The following is a 27,982-nucleotide window of genomic DNA, read 5'->3' on the forward strand; positions in this document are numbered from 1 at the left end:
ATGATTGCTAAAATAATTGTTAGCACAGTCCTGGCAGCAACCACAGGAGTAGCGTTGCTGGCCAGTAAAGAAGTAACTTTGGTGCCTGAATTCATTCTTGTTTGCTCCGGCAGACGGCTTTTATTTAAATGAATAGAGCTTGACATTCCCATACTAGCAGCATCTGTTTAGGCAGACTCTGATTGTAATCATAATGGCTGCTTTCAGCACCTGGGGGAAAGATATGAATGTTAGACTTAAAGGTTACTTAAAGGTCATTGATGATATTGATTTATATTCATTATTTATAAGAATTGAAACAAAGTTCAGAGGGTTACTTATTTGGTGTGTGCTAAAGATGAGTGAGCCAGCCTGGGTTCAAGACTCTTTAGTCCCGCTAAACTCGTCCCTCTTTTTTTTTTCTTCTTCTCACTTGAGCACAAAAAACCCAGGCCGACACTCCAGTGCAGTCCTGAGGGAGTGCTGCACTTTTGGAGGTAGTCTTTCGGATGAGATGTTAAACATCTGCGCTCTCAGTTGGACGTAAAAGATCCCACGACACTATTTCAAAGAAGCGCAGGGGAGTTATCCCCGGTGTCCTGGCCAATATTTATCCCTCAATCAACGTCACTCAAACAGATTGTCTGCTCATTATCACATTGTTGTTTGTGAGAGCTTGCTGTATGTAAATTGGCTGCTGCGTTTCCTACATTACAACAGTGACTACACTTCAAAAAGTACTTAATTGGCTGTAAAGCGCTTTGGGACGTCTGGTGGTTGTGAAAGGCTATTTTTCACACTCTCTCCCTGTCCCTCTCTGTCTGTCCCTTGTCTCCTAACTGCCCAATCGCAAATACCTGTCATTAAGGCTACCATCGCTATTTCTATCAAGTCTTACTTAACATTCCATTGTACATTTCTGTGCCAATTTTTAATGCAGCACCCTACCTCATTACAATCATGCATTTCATGTATCCTTGACTCGTCTAATGGTTACCTGTACCTGTGATGTCCAGTGTTAGCTTCCCACAGAGGGTCCAATGAATGCTCCAGGCTATTTGTTTGATGCTTAGTTGCCCAAATGGATGCTCCTGATAGTTTCCCTGTGCTGCCTGCTCAAAGTTTGCCCTATTTGATTAAATGCAGCTCTCCAATCACCATGGCAAACTTACACTGCAGATGCTGCAGGCTTATGGGTTGATGGGCAAGGTTTTTTGCCTGAAAGTCAGTCCTGGATTTATGCTCAGTGTGTACATTGGCACATGCTCTGCACTCTCAGATCTGTGGGCCCTTTAGACCAGGCTCTGGATAACACTGCATTGCATTGTACTGAGAATTTTGAAAGAATGTTCAATCAAAATTGACGAAATCTCACTGGAGTCTGTGCGTGTGTGTGATGGCTCGGTTCTGGTCAGTGTGAATCTTCAAAAGCTGGGGCGAGTCCCATTCTCGGAGCTGCTCGTCTACTCATTAATTGTGCACGCACCCTTTGTACGACCTCTGAACTTTGGTACCTTGCTTCGTGTTCACACTTGTTTCTCCTTTTACCGACTCCATACGCTTAATACTTCAGTAGTAATGTATTAAAGGTATTCTAAATCAATAGCTATGAAGACAGGTTAAGGGAGCTAAGTCTGTTCTTGATGTACAACAAAAGGTCTGAGGGATGACTGGAGAAGGAGAATGATCCTTTTTTAAAAAAAAAAAAACCATGCAGGGAAGCTATCTTCTGGACCAGAGAAACCAAATCGGGCATAGTTAAAGGCAAAAAGAAACGTACCACTAAGCATTGCGTAAGCAACACCGGCCCCACAGGAGAATTTACATAACAAGAATTAGGAGCAGGAGTAGGCTATATGGCCCCTCGAGCCTGCTCCACCATTCAATAAGACCATGGCCGATCTTCGACCTCAACTCCACTTTCCCGCCTGATCTCCATATCCCTTGATTCCCCTAGAAACTCAGTCTTGAATATATGCAGATTCAGCATCCACAGCCCTCGGGTAGAGAATTCCAAAGATTCGCAACCCTCGGAGTGAAGAAATTCCTCCTCGTCTCAGTCCTAAATGGCCGACCCCTTATCCTGAGACTAGGCCCCCTAGTTCTAGACTCTCCAGCCAGGGGAGACAACTTCTCGGCATCTACCCTGTCGAGCCCTCTCAGAATCTTATGTTTCAATGAGATCATCTCTCATTCTTCTAAACTCAAAGTATAGGCCCAATCTACTCAATAATTACACAATAGATTTGGGTGGTGCAGCATGTTGAAACTTGTGCATTGTGTCACAAAGTGGCAGAATGTCGATCTACCTCCATAACCCTCCTGTGTGGCAGAGTTAAGGATCTCTCGGTGGAGCCAAGCACTTCCCCACAGAGAGCGGGATTCTGGCAGCCTGGGCCTCGCAGTTTGTTTCAGAACCACACTCGAGTTCATCAGCCTTGAAAGGTGATCCTGTAGAGATGTACAGTGTAGTAAATGGCACGGAAATGGTAAATCCAGAAAATTACCTTAAACTGAATTGCAAGATTGTACAAGAGGGCACAGGTTCAAACTGGTAAATTGCAAACTTAGCACTGATATTGGGAAGTCCTTTTCCACAGAGTGATCGACACTTTTCATGGACTCCAGGGTTAAGTCGTGGAGGCGTAAACACTGGAGTCAGTGAAGAAATAATTAGATACTGCAGCAGGGAGAATTTGGAGTCTATTTGGATGGAGCTAAGATGGGCCAAATTGCCTCATTCATCGTAATTATCTTTTGTGATCTTATGAACATCTGCAATGGCCTAGAAGCAAGTTATCTGCCCAGTAAAGAACGATGTGTGGAAAACAGAGTTTTATTCTGTTGCGACGTAGCATTGTGGTTGGTGGGGTTGAAGCATTCAAAGGCAATAGACGTCTGATTTACCAGGGGTCTGAGGGGTGGAGGTGGGGCAAAGGTTGTATTTCTAGCGGGTTACATCGCCCTGGCCCCTGCTTCTGACACAATTTCTCCTCCTGGCTCCCTTGCCAAAATTCCAGTTTGTCCACCCAGCTTATAGAATCCTAGAATCGTGCAGCACAGAAGGAGGCCATTCAGCCCATCATGCCTGTGCTGGCTCTTTGAGCTATCCAACTAGGCCCACTCACCCTGCTCTTTTACTCTATCAAAACCGTTCATGATTTTGAACACCTCGATCAAATCTCTGTTCTAAGGAGAACAACCCCAGCCTCCCCAGACTGCCGCCGCGTCCTTCCAGACGCCACACCTTAAGAGCCTGGATTCTTGCAGCCACGCTATGTGTCTCTTTTTTCCCCCACCCCCATCTTCAGAAGCTTCCTTTAAAAGCCTTTTCTCCTTGACCATGTTCCCAGCCAATTAACTTTCCTCCACTGCTTGGTGTTTCCTTCTTTTCCTGACTCTTCCCCAGTAAAACACTATGAAATGTCATCCTCGATGTGCAGAGTGCTGTAGAAATATAAAGTGGTGCTTTATCTGCAACACTTGTGCAATGTTCCCTCAAGCTATTAGCAGCATAATGCATGTAGACCTGGGAGAAACATACAGCGCTGGGCTGTGACAGCAATCCTTCACAAATATAGACCTGTATAAGACGATCAACTCTTATTTGCCAATTGAAGCTTATCCTAAGAAGCTGTGATGTTGCACTCTTGTGGTCTAGTAACCATGGCAATGTCACCCATAACCTTGCAGCCATTCTTTCCCCACAAGCCGGCCTGTGCAGCAACTGGTGAATTTTCTTATATTCAGGCCCTTTACAGTAGGGGTAGTACCGCACTAAGTTCATCAGGAACTCAATTAAGAGTTGCTCTTTTCCAACAGTGGCAGATAGAATATTTTATGAAAGGAAATTGTGCATTCGACTGATTCTAAGCTGCAAGTTCAGAATAGCTGTGAATAGAATAATGAAACACGGAGTCAACATGAGCACAAGGGTTGGCCTAACTCTCTTTCATCTGTACCCCGTTTAAAATAAATAAATAAATAAAATTTTGAGCTTAGCGATTGAGTTTTAACATGCCTTTTCTGTATTTTGCGTAGATTTATTTTTGTATAAGCAATAAGTGCTGACAGCATTATTTAGAAGGACAAGCTGGGAGGAATTAATGAGCTGAGTGAAGCAAGGCTGCACAATCCGCACACGCACCGTTGAAGCGACTTGATGACTGAAGCACTCCTGGGTTAATGACTTGTCTCCACTTAAACTAACTCGGCACTCTCGCGCTGTCTGGTTTCGTGACTCCACCCCAGCAATTCCTCCAGTGAAGTCATCCATCGCTGTATCAAAAACAAATTGGGGGGTGGGGGGGAGGAGGTTGGGGGGGGAAATTAACAGAATAGACGAGGGTGTTGAAAGCCGAACCCAAATGTAGGAGATGCTCAGCGTGTAGGGTCACCAACCCTCCAGAATTGCCCTGGAGTTTCCTGGAATTGAAGATTGATCTCCAGGACACTGCTACAGGAGAAGTCACTTTTCCTTTGAACACTTTTTATTGTTTATTAAGAATTTTGGAGGGGGGGGCGGTGTGTGAAAAAAGGCCGTTCGACTGGCAGTTGGAAGGGGGTGGTCATGTGATGTGAGCTCCAGGAATATGTCCACGAGTTGGCAACCTAGCAGTAGGTGAAAGAGGTGGGATAATGTTTCGGGCGAGCGAGCCCTGTGTCAGAATATTCTCTCTATATTGACGTGTTAACTAATGATGTACATAATCCTTGTGTATGTAGGGATTTTCAAGATGGTTGGCCAGCTTTTAGGCAGATGCCGAAGTCAACTCGGTGGAATCTTGCAGCGGAGATGGGATGGGTTCACCGATGAATTAGGCCAGTGGCTGTTGCTAAATGTACTGGTCTTGGTGTACTGGACTTGTGTTCATTTCAAGCCCTGCTGCCCTCCAGCGCATACATTCGATTGGGGGCTTTAAAACGGCTAACCTGACGTTATTGTCTTCAGAAAAGCTTTGCATTGGCTCCGGCCCAGGCAGGATAGGAGTCTGAGCGAGCGACCGACCTCAAAGGCAGGTTAACTCTTAACCTGCTCCGTTACTGCCCGTTGAGTAAGACAACATGCACATTCTGACCATTTCAAGGATTAACTGGGTTTGCTCAAGACTCTGTGGGCACAAATGTTTCCGCGGGGGAGAGGAGACGAGAAAAGCAGGGGAAAAAAAATAATTTTATTAAAAAGAACTTCAATTCTTCAGTATCTGTAGAAATCTTACAAGAGGAAAACACTTCTGCAATTTCTAAATCTGTCGGTTTCCATTTCATCTAGATTTTCTCATTTTATTCCAATAAGATGCAATGCACCTGATGTTGCTTGTGGGGAATAAAAGGCGATTGACCTGCACTCCTGAAAGCACAGCTCATTCCACCGTCAGCAGAGTAGTGTGAGACCATGCAGGTTGTGTGTTGAAACGGCGAACACATTATCTCTTGTTTGAAGCAGCCGGAGGCCATATTTATTCCAGCATCGAAATTGTTTTCCCATACTGGAGCCATTAATATGTAGCTTGAACTGAAGGTGCCTTTAATAATGCATAGGACATTGATATTTAAATTGTGTGCCAAGCATGCGGAAAGCGGAGGATTTGTCGGCAGACTGGCCATGCACTCTGAGCCTCCTTTTTATAAGCTACCTTTTTACACTTACCGACTTACTTAAAAATGGCTGACTGCATTGACGACGGACTCTGGCTTGAGTGATGGCAGCCCTGCTGGGTTTTTGATGGTGGTGGGGGGGGGGGGAAAGTTCTACTGAAAGCCAGAAATAGCCGAGTACCGCTTGGCCTGTTCAAACACCGTTTGGCCATCTTTCAGTATGCACCACGCCATGCCAGAATGGTGATTTTTTTTTTTTCTTCTCTCTTAACTTGGTGCTTGTTTTCTACGTTCGCACTTCACTGAGTTGTCTTGCCTTCCTCGGCCTCTGGCAATCAAAGCTGGCTGAGCTGCAGCAAGGCCACTTCTGGTTGTCATTTGCATTCACTATCTGCTGTAGTTAACACTTGACCAAGACCAAAGCAACGCACTTGGACGCGTGTATTGGAGTTTAAATGTCTTAATTCTAGACTGGCATAACCCATATTCATTATTAAAAAATTTTTTTTTTATGGGATGTGGGCATCGCTGGCAAGGCCAGCATTTATTGCCCATCCCTAGTTGCCCTCGAGAAGGTGGTGGTGAGCCGCCTTCTTGAACTGCTGCAGTCCGTGTGGTGAAGGTACTCCCACAGTGCTGTTAGGGAGGGAGTTCCAGGATTTTGACCCAGCGACGATGAAGGATCACCGATATACATCTAAGTCAGGATGGTGTGGAACTTGGAGGTGGTGGTGTTCCCATTCGCCTGCTGTCCATTCTAATCAATTCTCCCCTCTGACCCATAACAAACATTATCTAGGACTATGTTTATGCTGAATGATGCTAGTTTTCAGAAATACATTGAGAACCTTGGTCCCAACATGCATGTAACAGTTTGACTAACCCATATCATTTGAGGTTCCAATCCGTGTGGCTGGGAGGAAAGGGAACTTCTGTGGTTGCCGTGTGCTATTTTTTTTGCTCAGCTCTAGAACCGCATTGACAGAGACCTGGCAACAGACCATCTGCCTTCCCTGTCCCAACTGTGATCTGAGGAGACCATTTGGATTGAGCAGAAATGGAAATGCTACATTTCCATTTTAAGTGTGGAATTTGAATTTGGCATTGGTGTTTTTCAGTGGAATAGCAAATCAACTAATTTCCTCATTGGGAACCTTACGTGCAATTGCTGTTTAATATTGGGCTATCTCAATTAAGAGGAGATAGTTGAGGCTGCCACTGGCTCAGCTCGTTAAGACCATGAGCTCTGTGAAAACTCGCTGTACTTCAAGGGGCTCTTCATTATGTAAGGTGTCTGGAGACATTTTGAGCTGATATAAATCCAAGCGTTATAATATCTATTAGCAAGACAAGTAAGGTCATCGGCTCCATTCCTGGCCCGTTAGCGTTAGCTGATCTCGCCCAATTAGCCTTGGCACATCTTTTGCGAGAGGAAGGAGAAATCAGCCAGGGTTCCCGCTCCTGATTACTGTTGAATTACCTTTGCTGGAAGGTGCACATGTAAGAGTGTTGGGTGATGACTCGATCAGTTCTCCCGTTCTAACCCTACAGTTGAATGACTTGCCATCGCTCACGGTGTAGGCTCAAAACGTGAAGAATGGCGACATTGGCAACATAGTGGAGGGAAAACTGGCTGCCATGCACCCAAAAGCAGCGAGCAATCAATGCCTTCAGGACAGCAGGGGACGGGGAGGGGGGGTGGGCGGAAAGGTTGGGAGGGGAAGAAAAAAGGGATAGTTAGTAGGGTGTGGGTGAATTTGATACCCACACACAAATTACATTAAAGATTGAGAGAAGCTCAAGGCAATCACCAAGCACTGGTTCTCGCGTATAGACATTTTTTTTCTTTTTTTATTCGTTCATGGGATGTGGGCGTCGCTGGCGAGGCCGGCATTTATTGCCCATCCCTAATTGCCCTTGAGAAAGTGGTAGTGAGCCTCTGCCCTGAACTGCAGAGGGCAGTTAAGAGTCAACCACATTGCTGTGGGTCTGGAGTCACATATAGGCCAGACCGGGTAAGGATGGCAGATTTCCTTCGACATTAGTGAAGCAGATTGGGTTTTTACAACAATCCGGTAGTTTCATGGCCACCATTACTGATGCTAGTTTTTTTTTAAAATTCCAGATTTAATTAATTGCATTTAAATTCCCCAGCTACCTGTGGTGGGATTTGAACTCGGATCATTAATCCAGGCCTCTGGATTACTAGTCCAGTAACATAACCACTATGCTACCGTACTGTACTGTTTGACACGCATGTTAATGAAATCTCCTCAGTTTGTCACAGAACTCTTATCGCTTTGAGACTAGAAAATCAGGCGACCAGCATCAATAACTCTTGAAGCAGCATTTTGTTCTGCATTTTTACAATATTATGTACCATCCGTAACACCCACCTGCACCTGTATTCTGTGCACGGAGGTCCGTGTGACTAATTTTATCCCAAGTCATTTTGTCTCTTAATTAACTTTCTCCTTGGTTTATTTTTTTAAAGGCTCCATCACAGTCAGCACAACAGTTGAAGTTTACTACCTCGGACTCCTGTGATCGAATCAAAGATGAGTTTCAGTTTCTGCAAGCGCAGTATCACAGGTAATGAGATTTTTTCTTTGACTGAAAGTTGTGTGCCGGGCTTGCATGTTACTGGAAACCACTTCACTTTAGGATAATAAACGACAGCGCAGCAGTAAGTACTGAAAGGTGAAAGCTGCAATTCATTCCAGCTAAGCTTCAGTGCACATTAAGATGCCAATAATTTTATTATTAATGCTTGAATCCCAAAGACAGCCTTTGAGTGATGGCTTATGCTGCAAGTACTAGTTTGGCATAGATAGCTGCATTAGACCTGTGCACACCAGTCACACCAAATTGTACGGTTGGCCCCAGAGTGCTGTCAAATCGAGGGGGAAGCGAGAAAGAACTTGAATTTATATCATGCCTTTCATGTCCTCGGGATGTTCCCAAGCACTTCGCAGTCAATTATGTACTTTGGAAGTGTAGTCACTGTTGTAATGTAGGAGAATTTGGTAGCCAATTTACACATGAACAACTTCTTAGGCAGTCCCTCGGAACCGAAGATGACTTGCTTCCACATTAAAAATGAGTTCTCGGGTGACTACAGTCTCTGTCACAGGTGGGGCAGACGGTGGTTGAAGGGGCGGGTGGGTGGGGTGCTTGGGTTGACGTGTGCTGTTTGCGCTTGGCTTCCGCTTGCTCCCGGCGAAGAGACTGAGTTCGGCGCCTTCCCAGATGCTTCTCCTCCTCTTTGTACGGTCTTGGGCCAGGGTGTCAGTGGGGATGTTACACTTTTTCAAGGAGGCTTTGAGGGTGTTGTGGTGTATGTAACCTGTTCCACCTTAAGAGAACTACCTTAAGAGATGTACTACTTTCTCTTGGCTGCTGTATACTGTAATACCGGTGGTGGCCACACCGGTATATAAACGTTGTAGTGATTTGCTGGGCAGTTCAGCCCTGACCTCCGAATAGTAAAGACCTGTTAAAGTTATTCTTGTTGTCTGTGTCCAGTGATTTATACTGGACTCAGCAGGTGTCCTTGAAGCATTTCCTCTGCCCACCTGGGGCTCTCTTACCGTTCCGGAGCTCCGAGTAGTGTGCTTGTTTTGGGAGTCTCGTATCGGGCGTGCGGACGATGTGGCCCATTCATCGGAGCTGATCGTGCGTGGTCAAAGCTTCGATGCTGGGGATGTTGGCCTGAACAAGAACGCTGACATTGGTGCGCCTATCCTGCCAATGGATTTGCAGGATCTTGCGGAGGCAGCGTTGGTGGTACCTCTCCAGTGCTTTGAGGTGCCTCCTGTACATGGTCCAGGTCTCTGAGGCATACAGCAGGGCAGGTATCACTACTGCTCTGTAGACCATGAGCAATGAGATAAATGACCAGATAATCTGTTTTAGTGGCATTGGTTGAGGGATACATATTGGCCGGGCCACCAGGCGAACTCCCCTGCTGCTCTTGAAGTGGTGCCGTGGGATCTTTTACGTCCACCTGAGTAGAAGACAGATGGGGCATTGGTTTCACACCTTGTCTAAAAGATGCTACCTTTTGATGCAGTTAGCCTGGATTATGTGCTCAAGTCTCTGGAGTAGGGCTTGAACCTACAACCTTCTGACTCGGAGGTGAAAGTGCTTTCAACGGAGCCAAGTCTGACATTTACAGTTGGCCCCATAGTGCTTTCAAGTCATGGGGGACACAGAGTACTGTGTGTACATACTTGTATATGGGGATGGTAGTGTCGTGGTTATGGTGCTGGACTCGCAACCCAGAAGTTGAGTTTAAATCTCACCGTGGTAAGTTGTGGAATTGACTTTAATTTGTGAACTAGCACCAGTTTGGTGAACAAGTTGAATTTTTATGACCATGTCCTTTACGGAAAGGAACCTGTCAACTCTACCTAGTCTGGCCTACATGTCACTCCAGTCCCACACTCTGTGGTTGTGTCTTGATGCCCTGTAAAATGGCCAAGCAAACCTTTTGGGTATTAAAAACCATCGCTACCTAAAAGTTCAGAAAAAAGGCCCACCACCACTGCAACTAAGGAAGGGCTGGCATCGGCAACATTTCAAGAACATTTTTGAAGAGAATCTAACTGGGGCCTAAATACCCATGATTTTTGTTTTAAATCTTGAACTGTTCAGCAGCTGATGATACCTTACTTGAAGTAGACTTGCACCCAAAGCTCGAGCTTGAACTGGTTTCAATTTGGATTCAGCTGCTCTGTGCGTTTTGCGTTGCTGTGGAGTCTACTATGGAAATTCATAATATTTCCTGCAGGTCTTCTGGAGATCTACAAATGAACAAAAATCATAACGTACACCAAAGATATTGACTGGGTTTGCCCTTCACAAAAGAAATCCATTCGAACAAGAAGAGGAAGTAAAAGAGAAATGTTTATAGGGTGTTGGCCTAATGGGCCATTAAAGGATTTTATCTTGGTAGGGCCCATTGTCTTGGTAAACAAGCCAACTACTTTTTTATTGACTGATGGAAACTGGATTATTCCAATTATTAAGAATTCCTCTCCACTTTCTTGGATTAGTGCTTCTCTGGGTGCATTTTCTGGTCCCTAAGATTGGATTTATCTGACACGTGACTTGATATGCCAGATTGATTTGAAGATTGCTTTCGCAATTATGGCCTTTATGGGTGTAGAGTTCTGCTCTTGCTGTTTGGTAATGCATGGTGACTTTCAGATGCCTCACTGCTAAGAGAGGTCTTTTCAGTAACTATGTGCTGGATATCTAGACGTGCATCACTGTTTATATGATTAGTATTTTGGGAGTGTAGCTCCAGGATGTGCTTGGAGCCTCTGTCAAGTTGGGCTTAAAGTAATAAAAACAGAAAATGCTAGAGATACTCAGCAGGTCAGGGCAGCATCTGTGAAGAGAGAAACAGAGTTAACGTTTCAGGTCGATGACCTTTCGTCAGAACTCATCGACCTGAAACGTTAACTCTGTTTCTCTCTTCACAGATGCTGCCTGACCTGCTGAGTATCTCCAGCATTTTATGTTTTTATTTCAGATTTCCAGCATCTGCAGTATTTTCTTTTTGTATTTGTGCTTAAAGTAAGCCTGAAAGAGTACCGCCTGTACCAGAGACAACGTTTATCTCCTCGGATGTTGTCGATAACCCTTGAGGAGTGGCCCTTCTACCGTGCCTGCCTGTGGAACATATGAATTGACAAGATCTTGGAGAAATTCCATGATGCCGCATATATTTTTCTAAGAACCCCCACAGTGGGCTCTTTTTAAATAGAAATTCCAGTTTCTTTTTTTTTAAACACACAAAATATCACAATTGCAGGAAAGCTTATTTCTGTATGGTTCCTTGTAAAATGTGGCTTAACACTGTAAATAGCCACCCGGCTCTCCCAATCATCTGAGATGAGCTATGTTCCTCCAAATGGGAGGCTTCCTCTCTAATTATATTCAAAATTAGCTGGGCCTTGTTGTGAGGCTTCCCTCCTCCTGATTCAGTAGCGACCCTAACTGAATGGAATCTAGCCTGCTTGTTGCTTTCCAATAGCTAATTGTGATTTTAACTGCTCAATCTCTGCTCTCTTCCTCAATCCAGGATGATCATTTTTATCCTGGATATGCCTGGAATAAATTAGGGTGTGTAGGTTGACCGTAAGATGTTAAAATCGGGTGATAACTGGGTAGAACATTAGTCTACATTTTATACGCTCAAGAAAAGGGTTAATAATTTTTTTTGTACTGCTCACTAACAAAATGATAGGCATGTGTCTTTTTTTTAAATGAGCCATTTCATACAATGTGATTTCATTAGTGAGCACAGTAACAAAAGGCCAATCACTATGCATCTGTAATCATCCTTTTTAACACTTTTCAAACGGCGAATGAGCCACTTAACTGATATCAGTGCCGAAGAAAGTTCAGCAATGCAGCTGTGCAGAGCGCACAATTTGTGTAATAGCTGAATGAAAATTGGGGCAAAGCTGATTTACCTACAAAGTCCCTGCACAAAGATGGAACTGCTTGGTATATTAAAATGTACTGTGTAGTTATTTACTTTTAGCATATAAAATTGCTGAAACCCTCATCCATGCCTTTGTTACCTCTTGACTTGACTATTCCAACGCACTCCTGGCTGGCCTCCCACATTCCACCCTACGTAAACTTAAGGTCATCCAAAACTCGGCTGCCTGTGTCCTGACTCTCTCCAAGTCCTGTTCGCCCATCTCCCCTGTGCTCGCTGACCGACATTGGCTCCCGGTTAAGCAGCGCCTCGATTTCAAAATTCTCATCCTTGTTTTCAAATCCCTCCATGGCCTTGCCCCTCCCTATCTCTGTAATCTCCTTCAGCCCCACAACCCCCCCCCCCCCCCCCCCCCCCCCCAAGATATCTGCGCTTCTTTAATTCTGCCCTCTTGAGGATCCCTGATTATAATCGCTCAACCTTTGGTGGCCGTGCCTTCTGTTGCCTTGGCCCTAAGCTCTGGAATTCCCTGCCTAAACCCCTCCACCTCTCTACCTTTCTTTCCTCCTTTAAGATGCTCCTTAAAACCTACCTCTTTGACCAAGCTTTTGGTCACCTGCCCTAAATTATCCTTGTGGATCGGTGTCTTTTTTTGTCTTAAAATATTCCTGTGCGGCGCCTTGGGACGTTTTACTACATTAAAGGCGCTATATAAATACAAGTAGTTGTTGTGGTTGTTTCCTTGTTTCAACGTATTTTTCTTGTCGAAATACGGATTCTTGTTGGAAACCCATGAGCTGAATTGTTCATTTCTGGTTACATAAACTTGATCTGAAATTAAATAGATTAGTAAGAGATGGTCTACACTGCGTTCAATTCACTGATTTATTTTTGTTTCAACGAAGTTAATGTTTTATTATATCCAATTAGCCTAGCCCATTTAATTTTTTTTAAAACAATTATTTAAGCCCTCAATCTCTCTAGACTTTTGTATATTTCTGACCTTTTGAGAAAAATGTAAACATTTCTTTTATTTATATAAAAAAAAAATTATGTAAACTCCCTCCTCTACCACAATTTAAGAACTTGTGTGCATTGGCCACAGCAGTTCCTGCTTCAACAGTCTCCTCTCCTTCCTTCTCCCCCCCCCCCCCCCCCCCCCCCCAACCCCACCCCCAATGCCCCTTAATGCTATGCAGCTGTCTAGAGCTCCTGCGCAGCCGGCTCACCAGCTTTGAAATGCAAAAACCGCGTATGCATGGATTATTTGACTGGGCCATGCGACCCAAAAAACAATTCGAGGGAACGTTGCACCCCTGCCCTCCAAATAATAGCATTGTATCGTACGAAAAGGTACATTCTTTCTTCGCTCTCTTAGGCGGTTCCTCGAAACCGAGGATGACTTGCTTTCACATTAAAAATGAGTTCTCGGGTGACTGGTGAGTCCAATGCGGGACCTACAGTCTCTTGTCACAAGTGGAGCAGACGGTGGTTGAAGGGGTGGGTGGGGTGCTTGGGTTGACTTGTGCTTGGCTTCCGCTTGCTCCCAGCGAAGAGACTCGGTGTTCAGCGCCTTCCCGGATGCTTCTCCACTTTGTGCGGTCTTGGGCCAGTGATTCCCAGGTGTCAGTGGGGATGTTGCACTGGGATGTCCCAGGTTGGCAGAGGAAACGCTTCAAGGACACCCTCAAAGCCTCCTTGGATAAAGTGCAACATCCCCACCGTCTTTCTTCAGGTCATCATTGAATACAGAAAATATGCTGCTTTGCAAGTTGCCTAAAACGAGCCAATGCATTCACAAAGTCCTGTACAGCTCGACCATTACACGGGGCTGCTGGCCAGCAGTGCCCTTTTGTCAGTTAGAAATCTGGCCATCGCTCCCATCGATGATGAAGGAAATCGGCTGTAGGTTGAATTAGGGTTGCAAAATTCTGGGAATTTTTAAAAGAGGAAACGTTCCATGGGAATTTTGGGAATTGAGTTTTTTTGCACAGATGGTTTTTGTCTCTGACCCTTATTATCTTTGTCGTCAAAATAGACATACTGTTCCATACAAATAAAAACAGGCTTTCAAAACTTTATTTAGGTTATAATTTTGAACTTTATTGAACCCCCACAAAAAAGACCCATCTAAAATAAAATAAAAAGAGCGTCAGCTTATTTAGCCTGTAATTTGTCCTTATTTTGTCCCTTTGAGTCTTCTGAGTCTTCTACTCCTCATTGCTCCTCCTGATTCTCTGGCTCTGACGTGTCCATTTCCTCCTCTGTGTCAGTGTCTAGCTGTGTGGTGGACACTTCTGTATCTGGCTCAATAAGTTGTAGGTTCGCCCGGATAGCCACCAGTTTCTCCACTCTCTTGTTAGTCAGCCTGTTGCGCACCTTTGTATGCGTATTCCCAAAAAGTGACCAGTTTCGTTCAGAGGCCGCTGATGAAGGTGGGATTTGGAGTATCACCGATGCAATAGGTGACAGGGCCTCAGATGCACAAAGTCCCTTCCACCAGGTATGTGCACTGATATGCTTGCATGATTCCCATATCCCATCCCCATTCCAAAGACCTTGCTTGGTAGAGAACTTTGCCAGACTTCCCAGAACTTTGCCCACATCCAGATTGAGATGGAGTGAGAGGGTAGAAATCACACTGTAAGCGCTGTTGATCTGTTCTCCAGAAAGTATTGGTCTCCCAACATGCTTTGGGTCCAGCATGTATGCTGTAGCATGAATTGGCTTGACACAAAATTCTTGACACGTCTGTATGAATTGAACAATTGCCTTCTCCCCTGCTTTGAGCAGCAGGGATGTGGGTAGGGCAATGCTGATTTGTTCTTTTAAATCAGTAAAAAGCCTGAGAACATCTGACAAGACAGCGTCATCTCCTTCAATCTGAGCAATTGCAGATGCTACTGGTGAGAGTAGTTTAAGGCTGCTAACCACTCTCCCAAAACACATCATCCAGCAGTATTTTCTTGATGGTGGTTTCCATATCCCCAGACTGGGATATTGCCATTTCTTGCAGCGACTCCTTAGCCTCCAGAAGGCTGTTGTACATTATGACAACACCACCCCATCTAGTGTTGTTGGGCAGCTTCAGTGTGGTGTTCTTGTTCTTTGTCATTTGCTTGGCGTTGTAGGTTGTTGCAACTACCTGTTTTCCCCTGACATACTTAACAACTTGCTTGGCTCTCTTGTACAGTGCTTCCATGGTTCTCAAACCCATGATGTCCTTGAGGAGCAGGTTAAGCCCATGAGCTGCGCACCCAATAGACGTAATATGAGTGTAGGCCTCCTCCACTTGAGCCCAAGCAGCCTTCATATTCGCAGCATTGTCAGTAACTGCAACACAGTCTGCCATCGCTATTGTTTCTTTGAGCTTTCCTTGGACTCTGTTATACTCAGCCTCCAGCAAATAAGTAGACAAAGCATGTCTGGTGGGAGGACCGTATGCAGGGCGAATAACATTGAAAAATCTCTTCCAGTACACATTGGCTGTGAGCATGAGGGGTGAGCCTGTTGCATTACAGCTCGAGCAAGGCACTCATCTGCATTCTTCTGGCTATGGTTATCCATTGTATCAAAGAACCTTCCAAGTGGGCCAGGAGTTGCTGATGATAAGGAGCCTGATGCTGAATGAGAACCATCATCTTCTTGAATGGAAGCAGAGGAACTCTGGGCTGACTGCTGTGAGCTTTGAGTGAAGTTGTTGCATTTGGATAAATGCTGCTGCATCTTTGTGGCATTCTTTACATATGGCTTTGTACAGTGTTTGCACATGTACACAGTCTTTCCATCTTTAATGCCTGGGGTAAAATGCTTCCACACATCCGATGGTAAACGTGGCATTGTTCTATGCAGAGAAATAAAGGGCATTCATCTGTGTGTCGAACTGCGGTCGATCAGCACGATTGCAACAGGGTGAGTACATTTTTGCTGATGCTCCATGTGATGGAAGCATGACCTGTACACACGACGCTACATCACCAATAGTGTATTATTTTGTATATTTTAAATTGAAGGACAACAGAGTTCAACAAGTAACTGGTTTATTTGGTATAAAGTCTGATTTACTTACTGCATCATCACAACATCAGCAGAAAACAAAATGACTTCCCTCAGGACCCCTAACCTGGATCTTAAAAAAAAACTATAGCAGTCTTACAGATGCCTGCAGGCCAATCACAATTTGATATGCAAATATTACAAATAGAGGGAGCTAATTGCTCATCCACTCATCCAACCAATCAGGACACATTTGTTCACAGTCACACGCAAAACTTGTAATTATTAAAACAAGCCAAGTAAGAAGATAAACATATTGATTAAGAAATTCCTTAATAATTAAGATTCCATCTCTGTTAGTAATTTTAAGAGAGGACCTGTGGGGAAATACAAAAAAAAACAATATTATGCTAGCATGTGCTTTTTTGGGCAAAATTCCCAAGCTAAACTTCCCGTGGAAAATTTCCGGAAATTTACCGGAAACTTTCCACCCCTTTGCAACCCTAGGTTGAATAGATGCTTCTAAAAATCAGATGTCGTTCAATAATCACTTCTCGCTGACTTCATGGCCCTGTTTTTTTTTATAAAAAGGGAAGGAATTGCATTTATATAGTGCCTTTCACTATCTCCAGATGTGCCAAAGCGCTTTATAGCAAATTACAGGAGACTTTTTTTTTATCCGGCACTGACAAACTGGCACCACGCCGGTCCTATCAAAGTCCGGATTACAGAGAGGTATAGTTAAAAGGTACGAGAGCTCCGTACACAGCAACAAATCCAGACTTCCCTGTTGCTTAGCAACAGCTGCAGGAACCCTGGCCACAAACCAAGCGTCCCTGTTGCTTAGCAACAAGTGCAGGAACCCCGATTACACAACCACAGCTCCAGGAACGGCCACTAATATGAAGTAAAACTTACCTGAATCTACTCCTGAATTTTGCCGGTTGAGATTAGGTGCCGGTAAATCGAGAGTTTGCTGTAAGTATTTTTGAATGTAGTCACTAATGTAGGAAACGCAGTAGCCAATTTACACACAGCAAGCTCCCACAAACAGCAATTTGATAAACGACCAGATAATCTGTTTCAGTGATGTTGGTTGAGGGATAAATATTGGCCAGGACACCAGGGCATAACTCCCCTGCTCCTCTTCGAAGTAGCGCCATGGGATCTTTTGCATCCAACTGAGGGGCCAACTTGTTTAATGTCTCATCCGAAAGACGGCACCTCCGACAGTGCAGCACTCCCTGAGTACTGCACTGGGAGAGTCGGCCTAGATTTTTGTGCTCTGGTTTCAAAATGAGGACTCGTCATTTCGACAAGTGCTTCATAAAAATGATATGAAACTCGAGGGCAAATTCCGCAGTCCCAGTGGGGAGCATGTCACGTGCGCACAGCTTGTGATTTTTTTTTTTTTTTTTGCCCATTAAATTTATTGGGTGGGACATCACTGGCTTGGCTTCCCACAATGCACTTCCAGCTGGGATTTGGCCTCCTAAACCAGGGGTGTCCGATGTGTTCCTGTTATCATTTCGCCTGAAAACATGTTGCATTGTATCACGGAAGTGGTCATTGAAAGCCCAGGTACAGATCGTTAGTGCGGTGGTCAAAGCTCAGAATTATAAAAGTGACCAAAATGGGAAACTACAGTTTATAAAAAAAAAAAAAAAAAAGCAGGCTGATGTGGAGACGATTAAACATGATTAAAGCAGTGATACGTTACTGTGCGTTACAATTTTAAAAAACAAACATTGCCATCCTGGGTATCAGTTTGACTGATTCCACCACAGCAACATAATAAATACAGTTACAATCTACAGTGAGAAAGAGCCTGAACCAGGGGGGAAGAGCTCGGACAGGGGCAAACAGAATGTTTCCACTTCTAGCCTATATGACTATTTACCTCTCCCGCCCCCACAATTCTGCATGAATTCATGATTGGCCTATAAGGGCACCTTTGAATAAGCTAAAATCTCCCTTAAAACAAAAATTACGAAATTTCTTGAACCCATTTTCAGACAGGAGCAATCCTGAGATCAGAGCTAAACACAGACCATTTTCACTTTCACCTGGCGGGTTAATAATTGGGTCGATTCCACACCGGGCAGGCGGTCTGCTCCGCCAGATTAAGCCCAGGCGATGGTGAAAGTTGCCACCACCCATTTGTTAATGCTTTCTACCCATACTGCTCCACTGCTTATGCATCGGCTAATCTAGGCAGCTGAAGGCGCGGCCGCCAGTGGTGGAGCGATTAAAATCGGGGATGCGCAAGAGGCCAGAGTTGGATGAGTGCAGAGATCTCGGAGGGCTGGAGGAGGTTACGGAGATGGTGGGGCGGGGTGGGGTGGCGAGGCCATGGAGGGATGTAAAAACAAGAATGGGAATTTTAAAATCAAGGTGTTGCCGGATAGGGAGCGAGCGCAGGGGTGATGGGTGAACGGGACTTGGTGTCAGTTAAGATCGAGGCAGCAGAGTGTTTTGGATGAGCTCAAGTTTATGAAGGGTGGAAAATGGGAGGCCGGCCAGGGAAGCATTGGAATAGTGAAGTCTAGAGGTAACAAAGGCCGGGATGAGAGTTTCAGCAGCAGATGTTAAGCATGTCTTCAAGTTAATAACCGGAGGAAAATATGGCCCAATAAGGCCATCAGAAGTGTTGACACCGTCCATTTGCTAAAGTATTTGATAAACTAATACGCCTGGTTATGGCATCTTAAAGATTGCAGCCTGTTGGGTGAGAATTTGTGAATGTGATAAACTTGATATTCATCCATTGTGGCTGAAGGTGACATTAAAGTGTTGGTAGTTTGTCACGGGCACTGTGCACACAACTAAATTTGCTGAAGAGGAGGAGCACCTAATGGCTAGTCTAACAATCACTTAAATACTGCTGTCCTATAGTTCTGAGTTGTACATAGTTGGAAATCTCAAACGGACAGCCATTTAGAGGCCAAATTGGACACACCCATTGACTGGCATCTCATTGGAGTAGTGAAAGAATGGTGGTGTAGGACTGGATTTAGATGAGATTGAGAAGCATGGAGTGAAGTTTGTGATTGATTTATTGTGTGTGTGTGCGTGCGCTCCCCAACTAGGTGGCGGCCATATTCCATCCGAAATCAGAAGACAAAGGAGGGAGTAGTCGTAAATGTCCTGATTGTCCTTTGGATGATGTTTAGATTCCATTCCATTCTATTCAGATGAGATCAGAGAGGAATCCTGACCAACATTCCTCCCTCACCTCAACCAGTGCCTGTTCATATAGCACGCTAACCATGCTGAGCAGGTCCACTGTCAGTCTGCTTGCATTAACATTGGTGTCCTGACTTGACCGTGCTTTTAATGGGCTGGGCGGCTCATTCAAATTCCATTGTAAAGCCGTTGAGCGGCCTGCGCGGGACCTCCAGACCGCTGCAAGGCTGCGCAGCCTAACTGGACCATTGCCCAGCGCGCCGCCTCAGGGCCGGTAGAGCTGGGCAATAAATGCAACTTTACCCGCATCGCCCCCCCACCCCAAGAACCGATTTAACGCCCCTGCTCCCAGCTAAAGCTTGGAATTACCTCGAGGCACGCTGTCGCATTAGGGGTGTCCTGGACAGGTTACCGTGGAGACCAGAACAAGGCGGCAGTATCCACACTAGGGAGTGGAACATTTGGGGCCGCTTTAGCACCGCATTGTCATCTGAAGATAAAAGTCTGTCAAGTTGAGAGAAATTCATTAGTACGATAGCAAAATACTGCAGATGTTGGAAATCCGAAATAACAACAGAAAATGCTGGAAAAACTCAGCAAGTCAGGCAACATCCGTGGAGAGAAATTTGAGTTGACGTTTCGGGTATTCATTGTAGTTTTGATTGAGTCCCTCGTCCTGGCCACATGTAGCATTGTGTAATCTATCTGGGAGCAGATTAGCAGTTAGTTGCTGGAAGGCTAGAGGCTAAAATTGCGGTGGATCTGATCTGGCATTTATACAATGGTGTTGCTTTGTTTTTAAACTCTGCAGTAAAGACGTGGCCCTTGTTTTCTGCAGGCATCCTGAATACAGAGCCCATGACATTAACACTATCTCACGCGCCGAGTGATTTGTATGTATGAGCGTTCCGCTGTGATTGTTATCTGAAATCTGTCATTACCGTTGGCCTGTTTGTATACTTGTCAGTAAGATCATTGCCGCTTCTGACCTCTTTGAGAATTTATTAACAAAAGTGCTGCAGTCAAAAATGTGTGTGTGTGTTTTAATAATTAGATTTTAAAAATTAATTGCGCCACGTGGGATTGCTGGTGCTGGTTGCTGATGAGCCTTTTCACATCACTTTAGTCTTTTTTTTGTTTTGGAGCATGGCGTACGTTGCATAGATTTTGCAGCACAGAAACAGGCCATTCGGCCCAGCTGGTCTATACCAGTGTTTACGCTCCACTGCAGCCTCCTCCCACCCGATTGGGCATCTTACAAAAAAAAAGTAGTAGTTCTAATTAAAGCGCCCCTTTAGCCGTGTGGTCACGCAGCTGTCTGACGCTCCCGCGCAAGGCGCTTGCCGGCTTCTCGATGGAAAATCCGTGTGTGCGTGGAAGTTTGAATGGGCTGCCCGCGCAGCCCCTTAAGGGGACCGCGCACCCAAAAAAGTTACAGGGAACATTGGTGTTATAATCTATATATTTTTTAAACTCACAGCCCCCGCAAGATCCTGCAAATCCATTGGCAGGACGGGCGCACCAACGTCCCCAGCATCGAAGCTTTGACCTTGCTCGATCAGCTCCGATGGGCGGGTAACATTGTCCGCATGCCCGATACGAGACTCCCAAAATGAGCACTCTACTCGGAGCTCCGGCACAGCGAGAGCCCCAGGTGGGCATAGGAAACGCTTCAAGGACACCCTCAAAGCCTCCTTGGAAAAAGTGTAACATCCCCACCGACACCTGGGGATCCCTGGCCCAAGACCGCACAAAGTGGAGGAGAAGCATCCGGGAAGGTGCCAAACACCTTGAGTCTCTTTGCCGGGAGCAAGCGGAAGCCAAGCGCAGGCAGCGCAAGGAGCGCATGTCGACCCAAGCACCCCACCCACCCGCCCCTTCAACCACCGTCTGCCCCCACCTGTGACAGAGACTGTAGGTCCCGCATTGGACTCATCAGTCACCTGGTCCCGTCTCCGGTCTCTCTCCACAAAGGATCTGTGCCCCAGGGATCAAAGGGTTGGAGTGGAAGGTGGGGGCGATGTTGTGAGTTTAAAAAATATATAGATTATCTTCTTAGGCAGTCCCTCGGAACCGAGGATGACTTGCTTCCACATTAAAAATGAGTTCTCAGGTGACTGGTGAGTCCAATGCGGGACCTACAGTCTCTGTCACAGGTGGGGCAGACAGTGGTTGAAGGGGCGGGTGGGTGGGGTGCTTGGGTTGACGTGTGCTCCTTACGCTTGGCTTCTGCTTGCTCCCGGCGAAGAGACTCGAGGTGTTCGGCGCCTTCCCGGATGCTTCTCCTCCACTTTGTGCGGTCTTGGGCCAGGGATTCCCAGGTGTCGGTGGGGATGTAGCACTTTTTACAATGTCATTGGAACCTGGTTATAGAATTGCCACCTACTACATATTGTCCTGAGGGATATTAATCTTTCGTACAGCTTTAATTTTGGTTTAACCTATGTTGCTTTCACAGGATGTGCAGCCACGAATAGTGCTAAACCACCAGGAAACAAATCGCAGGGATTTCGGCAGCCACAAAATTGGTTAAACTACAATCCCTCTTAAAGTGAAAAAGGGGTTTACAGTGACTTTTTTTTCTTTTTAAAAGAAAACCCCAGGAGCTCACACTGCCAAACTAGCCACTACCCATGGCTCGATGGGTAACTCTCGCCTCTGAGTCAGAAGCACATGGGGGTGTCCCACTCCAGAGACTTGAGCACAAAATCGAGGCCGACACTCCCAGTGCAGTGCTGAGGGAGTGCTGCATTGTCGGAGGTGCCATCTTTTGGCTGAGAAATTAAACCGAGGCTCCGCCTGCTCTCTGGTGGATATAAAAGATTCCATGGCACTATTTGAAGAAGAGCAGGGAGTTCTCCCCGGTGTCCTGGCCAATATTTATCTCTTGACCAACGCTACTTCTAATAAGGTCGTGAAAGGCGCTATATAAATGCAAGTCTGTTTTTCTTCTTTGTGTCTCTCGGCAAATATTATTAAATCTGTTTCCTGTGCCTAAAAAAAAGGCTTAAAATAAATAAACTCTAGCCCTGATTTTATTCTGTGTGAAACTCTAGCGACTTTAAAAGTACATCACTATCGACTCTTAGGTGCTGCATATTAATTCTTGGACCGTTTTTAATCACTGTACATAGAGTGCTTTGTGATGATCAAGCGAGGTGTTGCTTTCCATTCGCGCTTGGCAGCAGAAATACTCCCATTCCAGAACACATTTATTCTTCAGTATCCCTATACAGAGTGACTCACTGAAATATTGCCCCAGGCTCTTAACACTCACTCATCGCGCAGTCTGGCGAGGCACAGTGATGGGAGCCAACCCTGCTGGAGGTCCTCTGCTGCACTGAGTCATTCCTGTGCTTTGTAATGGAGTCTGCTGTGAGGCCAGTATGGTCTGCAAAAGTCCAAGGGTGCTTTGGGCCTTCCGCGTTCTGCATGAAGCTGTACCAGTTATTGTTGACTGGAGTCAAAACCTTTTGGCTTGTTTTGCGAAGAGTAACTAAAAAACGCCTTGATGACACTTCATAGTTTGCTCAATGGAAATATCACATTTCAGCTCGACTCCGTTAGTCACCCCTGAGTCAGTTGGTTCAAGCCCCACTCTAGGATTTAAGCACACAGGCTGACACGTCTCCCAGTCCTGCGTTATTCAGTGGTGCCATCTTTCACACAAGGCTTCAAACCTACTAACAACAGAAAACGCTGGGGGAAAACTCAGCAGGCCAGGCAACATCCGTGGAGAGAGAAACAGAGTTTACGTTTCAGGTCGAAGACCCTTCATCAGAACTGAGGAAAAAAAGCAGGAAATGAAACAGATTAAAAAGCAAATTTGAGGGCTGGGAAATGGGGGAGGGGATGAAAGAACAAAAGGGAAGGTCTGTGGGGGGGGGGTGGTGAAGAGACAGTAAGAGATATTAAAGGTGAGACAAGATGGTAATAGGACAGGTAAAGAGACAAAGGATGGCTCTAGATGAAGTGAAATACGCTGGCGAAATGAAAGACAGCTGCCATGTGGGAGAGAGAAAAAAAAAAAGGAAAAGGCACAAACAAAGTGTGGATAAAAAATATATAAAAATATGATGGGGGCCGAGGTTATGATCTGAAATTGTTGAACTCGATATCGAGTCCGTAAGGCTGTAAAGTGCCTAATCGAACTACGACTAGCTGTTCGGGTAGGTGTGAAAGAGCCCACAATGCTTTTTTTTAAAGCAGATTATGCGGTCATTTGCTCTATTATCTCAAACGTGATTCAATGGCTGCAAAGTCCTTTGGGACATCCTGAGGACATGAAAGGCGCTATATAAATTCAGGTTCTTGTCTTTAATTTCTAGGTTTTCTAACATCGTGGGGGGTGGGGTGGGGGGGGAGAAACAATATGGAGCTGAAGTGTTGCTTTAATACTAGCACATCCCTCGTGGCATTGCTCACACGTGGGCTGTTCGACAATGATTGGGTTCCTCATGAGCCGTGTAAATGGCCTGGGGCAGGAGATCCCGGCAGTCCCGGGGCTGGACTTCTTCTGCCGAAGGCGGGGGCAGGAAAATCCTACCTTTTGCTCACTGATCCCAGTATTTGCCCTCACTGGCGCTCCTCAATTATTGATCCCAGTGCTCACCCCGAGCTGTGTAACGCCAAGTGGGGCGGGCGGGGAGAGCGGATAGATCCAGTAGTGCTCAAGTCCTGTTAAAACGTTGATTTAAAACTGCCTTTCGTACTGTGCTAATTCCTGTGTTGGTGGCTCCAGCTGTAACCATGAAATAAATTTGCTGGGACTTGCCAAAGCCTGAAGCGCTGGGGGTGGGTGAAGCGGGGCTTCCTAGCTGCCAGCCTCAGCGACGTTTACATTCTGGTTTTCAGGAGGCTGTGTGACTGCCCCGCTTCAGGAGCCTGCCCCACTGGCACAGGCAAAAGTTGGTACCCAAGCAGCACAGTATTGATGAGAGTTAGCTGGTGCGACTTTTTGTAAAGCATATTGATAAGAGTGCGCTAAATAATCCTGGCAATAACACTGCACATGTTAAACCAGGGTGATAATGGTGAAACTTCCTACTTAAACTGTGGTTTAGTATCTTCTGTATTAATGGGTTTCAGTATTTATTGAGCTTGCTTTAAAAGTCTAAAAGTTTGCAATGTTTATATTTCTTTGCGGGGTGGGGTGGGGGGAAGCAAGTTGGGTTTGCTCTGGTGAAGTATCGTACAGTCGCATAGATTTAACAAACTGAAATGGTCCATTTGGCCCAACCAGTTCCTGTTGGTGTTTTATCACCAGAGATTCTGCCCAATGGCCACCGTAACTTTGGCGGAAGGTGAGCAGAAACCCTGCTTAATGTCCGAGTGGATTACAGGAAACTTTTTTTAACCGGCACCTAAATATCTGGAAATCTCTCTTAACCGGCAAAATTCAGGAGTAGGTTCAGGTAAGTTTTACTATATATTAGTGGCCGTGTAACCGGGGTTCCTGGATCTGTGGCCATGTAACCGGGGTTCCTGGATCTGTGGCCATGTAACCGGGGTTCCTGTGGCTGTGCAACAGGGACTCCTGGATCTGTGGCAGTGTAACCAGGGTTCCTGCACAAGTGCCGTGTAACCGGGACTCCTGCACCTGTGGCCGTGTACGGGGCGCTCGTACCTTGGTAAGTATACCTCTCTGTAATCCGGACTTTATGATCAACCGGCACCGCGCCGGTCCCGTCGGTGCCGGATAAAAGAGTTTCCTGTAATGCACTGCTGACTGCGATGCCGCGCCCTGCTCATTCAATCCCAGTCTGTACGGAGTGAGCAGACTTCTGCCAGGGTGGCAATGTAAACTTTTTATAATTGGCTCGAGTACCCCTGGTCTAAGGGGAGGGTGGAGGAGAAGAAACCAGACTGGTGTTTCCATTCTTCATGTGTAGCGACCGTGGCGGGATATGCTTGTGTGGGGGGATGTCGGGGTCAAGACTTTGTTGGGGTCTGCCATGGGACCTCCCATGGTCAAATAGCCCACCAGCACACGGGACTCTGGTATGAAGCATTGCCACTTGGCTGCTGGCATCAGTGCACTGCATTTCAACAGGTGCTGGCAGGAGGGCAGAGCGGTCGATTGTTTTTTCTTAAACGGGGTGTAATGCATTTGGTTATTGTACAAAAATGTGACGCATTTAGACTTCATTTCCCCAAGGGCAGGGCTTGATCAGACTTTGAATTTGAAATGAAACCGGAAGAGAAGAAAAAATAATTTTTATTTTTAGAATTTGTCTTTTTTTTAAAACTCTTTTTGTCTTTTTAAATCACCACAGCCTCAAGTTGGAATGTGACAAACTGGCCAGTGAAAAGACGGAAATGCAGCGTCATTATGTCATGGTAAGTGCCATTTACTTGACTCCGGCTTGACAAAGGGGTTGGACTCGACCCAGACAGTCCACCTCACGTTCTATAGGTATTTGGGACTGCAAATCTAGCTGGAGGGTATCTCTTAATGATTAAGGAGCTATAAATCTTTCTTGATTTGTAAAGCACCAGGTAATCTTGCACTCTTTCCTATCTTTTATTATTAAAAGATGTATGTTTTAGTGTTGGAATGATGTAGACTCCTTTGACCAATTGACTCGAGGCCTTGGGCCTTTCAGCCAAGAATGAGTTTCTGGGCACCGCCTGCCACCAGTTTCTGTCACCAAGGTGATCGTTGTGGGTCACTGAAAAACTTCCTTTTTACTTTATACACACCCATTTCAAACGAATGTACTCCTAACACTCCATGAACACTACCACTGATGCATTTTTCTGTTGGAGAAGTGGACACTGTTTTATGTTTCTGGGGTGAGTAATGAGATTTCTTTTCCAGGTAGAGTGCAGTCCCATGGACTGAATATTGAGTGGAGAATGCTTGCTACCTTGCTCTCCTTTTACATACATCTGTATGTGAAAAATGTCATGGACTGTGTGACCACCTTGGCTTTCATTTGCATTCTTGCCTAATTTGATTTCACCCTCCTTTCACTGTTCTGTGGAATATGCATGGGGACACATGGGCTACCAAACTCTACATGGTTTTAAGTATTTAAGAACATATAAGAATTAGGAGCAGGAGTCGGCCATTTGGCCCCTTGAGCCTGCTCCGCCATTCAATAAGATCATGGCTGATCTTCTACCTCATCTCCACTTTCCTGCACTATTCCCATATCCCTCGATTCCTTTAATATTCAAAAATCTATCGATCTCTGTCTTGAATATATTCAATGACTGAGCCTCCCCAGCCCTCTGGGGTAGAGAATTCCAAAGATTCACCACCCTCTGAGTGAAGACATTTCTCATCTCAGTCCTAAATGGCCGACCCCTTATTCTGAGACTGTGACCCCTGGTTCTAGACTCCCCAGCCAAGGGGAAGCATCCTCCCAACATCTACCCTGTCCTGGTCCAAGTTCTGCTTGTTTTATCCACTAAATTCCAGTCAAGACCAGATCGGAAGGTTCCAGTTTCAATCCCTGGCCCAAGTTGCATTATCAGACCTCCGCCAGGACAGAACTTGGCCTTGCTGCCCTAGGTTGTGAAGTTTCTATACCTGATCACTATCCAGTGATCTCTCTCTCTCTCTCTCTCTCTCTCTCTCTCTCTCTCTCCCCCCCGCCCCCCCCCGACCTTACCAGATGTTGTGTACTTGTAGACATGATGGCGGGAAAACAAATCTGAATCAGCGGAGGTCTTCCCATGGCCATAAAGTGTCCAGGTTCAAACACGAATGGCCGTCTTTGTCAAAAGGCAGACAGTGCCTGTGGCTCTGTATCTGAGCACGAGGTACTGCCTTCAGGAGAGGTGAGGGTGTCTCTCTTTGGCATCAGGTTCACATTATGCATTGTGTTTTATGGCACTTGCCCCCCCCCCCCCCCCCCCCCCCCCCAAGGAACCTGGCTTTAGAGAAGTGATGCTCCTAGCATATGTAGCTGATTGTCTCGGCATTGGTGCATGAGCAAGTGCAGATCAGAAATGTGCATCTTAATCGCTGTACCGTGTGGTTGGGCGTTCAATACATTCACGGGGAGCTCTGCTATAATAGAAGAGTGCAAGACATTAACATTTTATTCTTTTATCTGTTTGATTTCTCCAGTATTATGAAATGTCTTATGGTTTGAACATCGAAATGCACAAACAGGTAAATGGCTTTCTTTTGTTAAAAAACATTTCTACTTGCTTGTCATTGAGGTGTTTACAGAACCTATTTATTCTCCCTGAAATTAGACCCACCATAAATGTGACAAATTTCATGATTGAGCCTGGTTGTAAATCGAACTTTTCTCTCTTTGTAGTTTCCAATTATGCACCAATGAATAATTAAATGTTCTTTTTTAATTGAAAATGCCGACAGATTAATTTGAATGATAAATTAATAATGGGGCACTGTCTCATTTATTATTACTTTTTATAAAGTGCTTCGGAGCTTTCAACCTTTATTAAATATTAAAAAAGTAAATGTCGATGACTTCAGTTGCGCGCCTATTGTTGGATGATTTACTCTCTCCTTCCACTCATGTTCCGGGAAATCAAATGTGACATTATATAATGAACCGTTAATGTGAGTTAATATCTTTTGGGGGCTCATTTCCCACTGTGTAGGATCTTAAAAGTGGAGTACTAAAGATTCCCTAGTTTCTGGTAGAATGTGTCTGCTCCCCCTCATTACAATATAAAACTCCCAGTTTATTAAATGGTTTTGCCTGAATTGTCCACGGCGATAAAGTGGCTTATGTTACGAGGACGCACAGTTGCCACTGGGGTTCCAACTGATTTCCCCCC

At 45.4% G+C, this 27,982-nt stretch overlaps 1 protein-coding gene across 1 annotated transcript; it reads left to right on the forward strand.

Moving 5' to 3' along the window:
• LOC147087244 (transducin-like enhancer protein 3) lies at positions 1–27,980 on the forward strand. Its single transcript, XM_085978130.1, has 4 exons — positions 1–72; positions 8,072–8,169; positions 25,492–25,555; positions 27,297–27,980. Exons 1-4 carry the CDS (start codon positions 1–3, stop codon positions 27,522–27,524), a joined length of 462 nt encoding a protein of 153 aa, XP_085834256.1. The 3' UTR covers positions 27,525–27,980.
• Positions 27,981–27,982: the final 2 nt, after the last annotated feature.

This window comes from Somniosus microcephalus, unplaced genomic scaffold (genome assembly GCF_052327205.1).
Source record: "Somniosus microcephalus isolate GS21.2 unplaced genomic scaffold, FLI_Smic_1.0 unresolved_chr6, whole genome shotgun sequence".
NCBI classification, from domain to species: domain Eukaryota; kingdom Metazoa; phylum Chordata; class Chondrichthyes; order Squaliformes; family Somniosidae; genus Somniosus; species Somniosus microcephalus.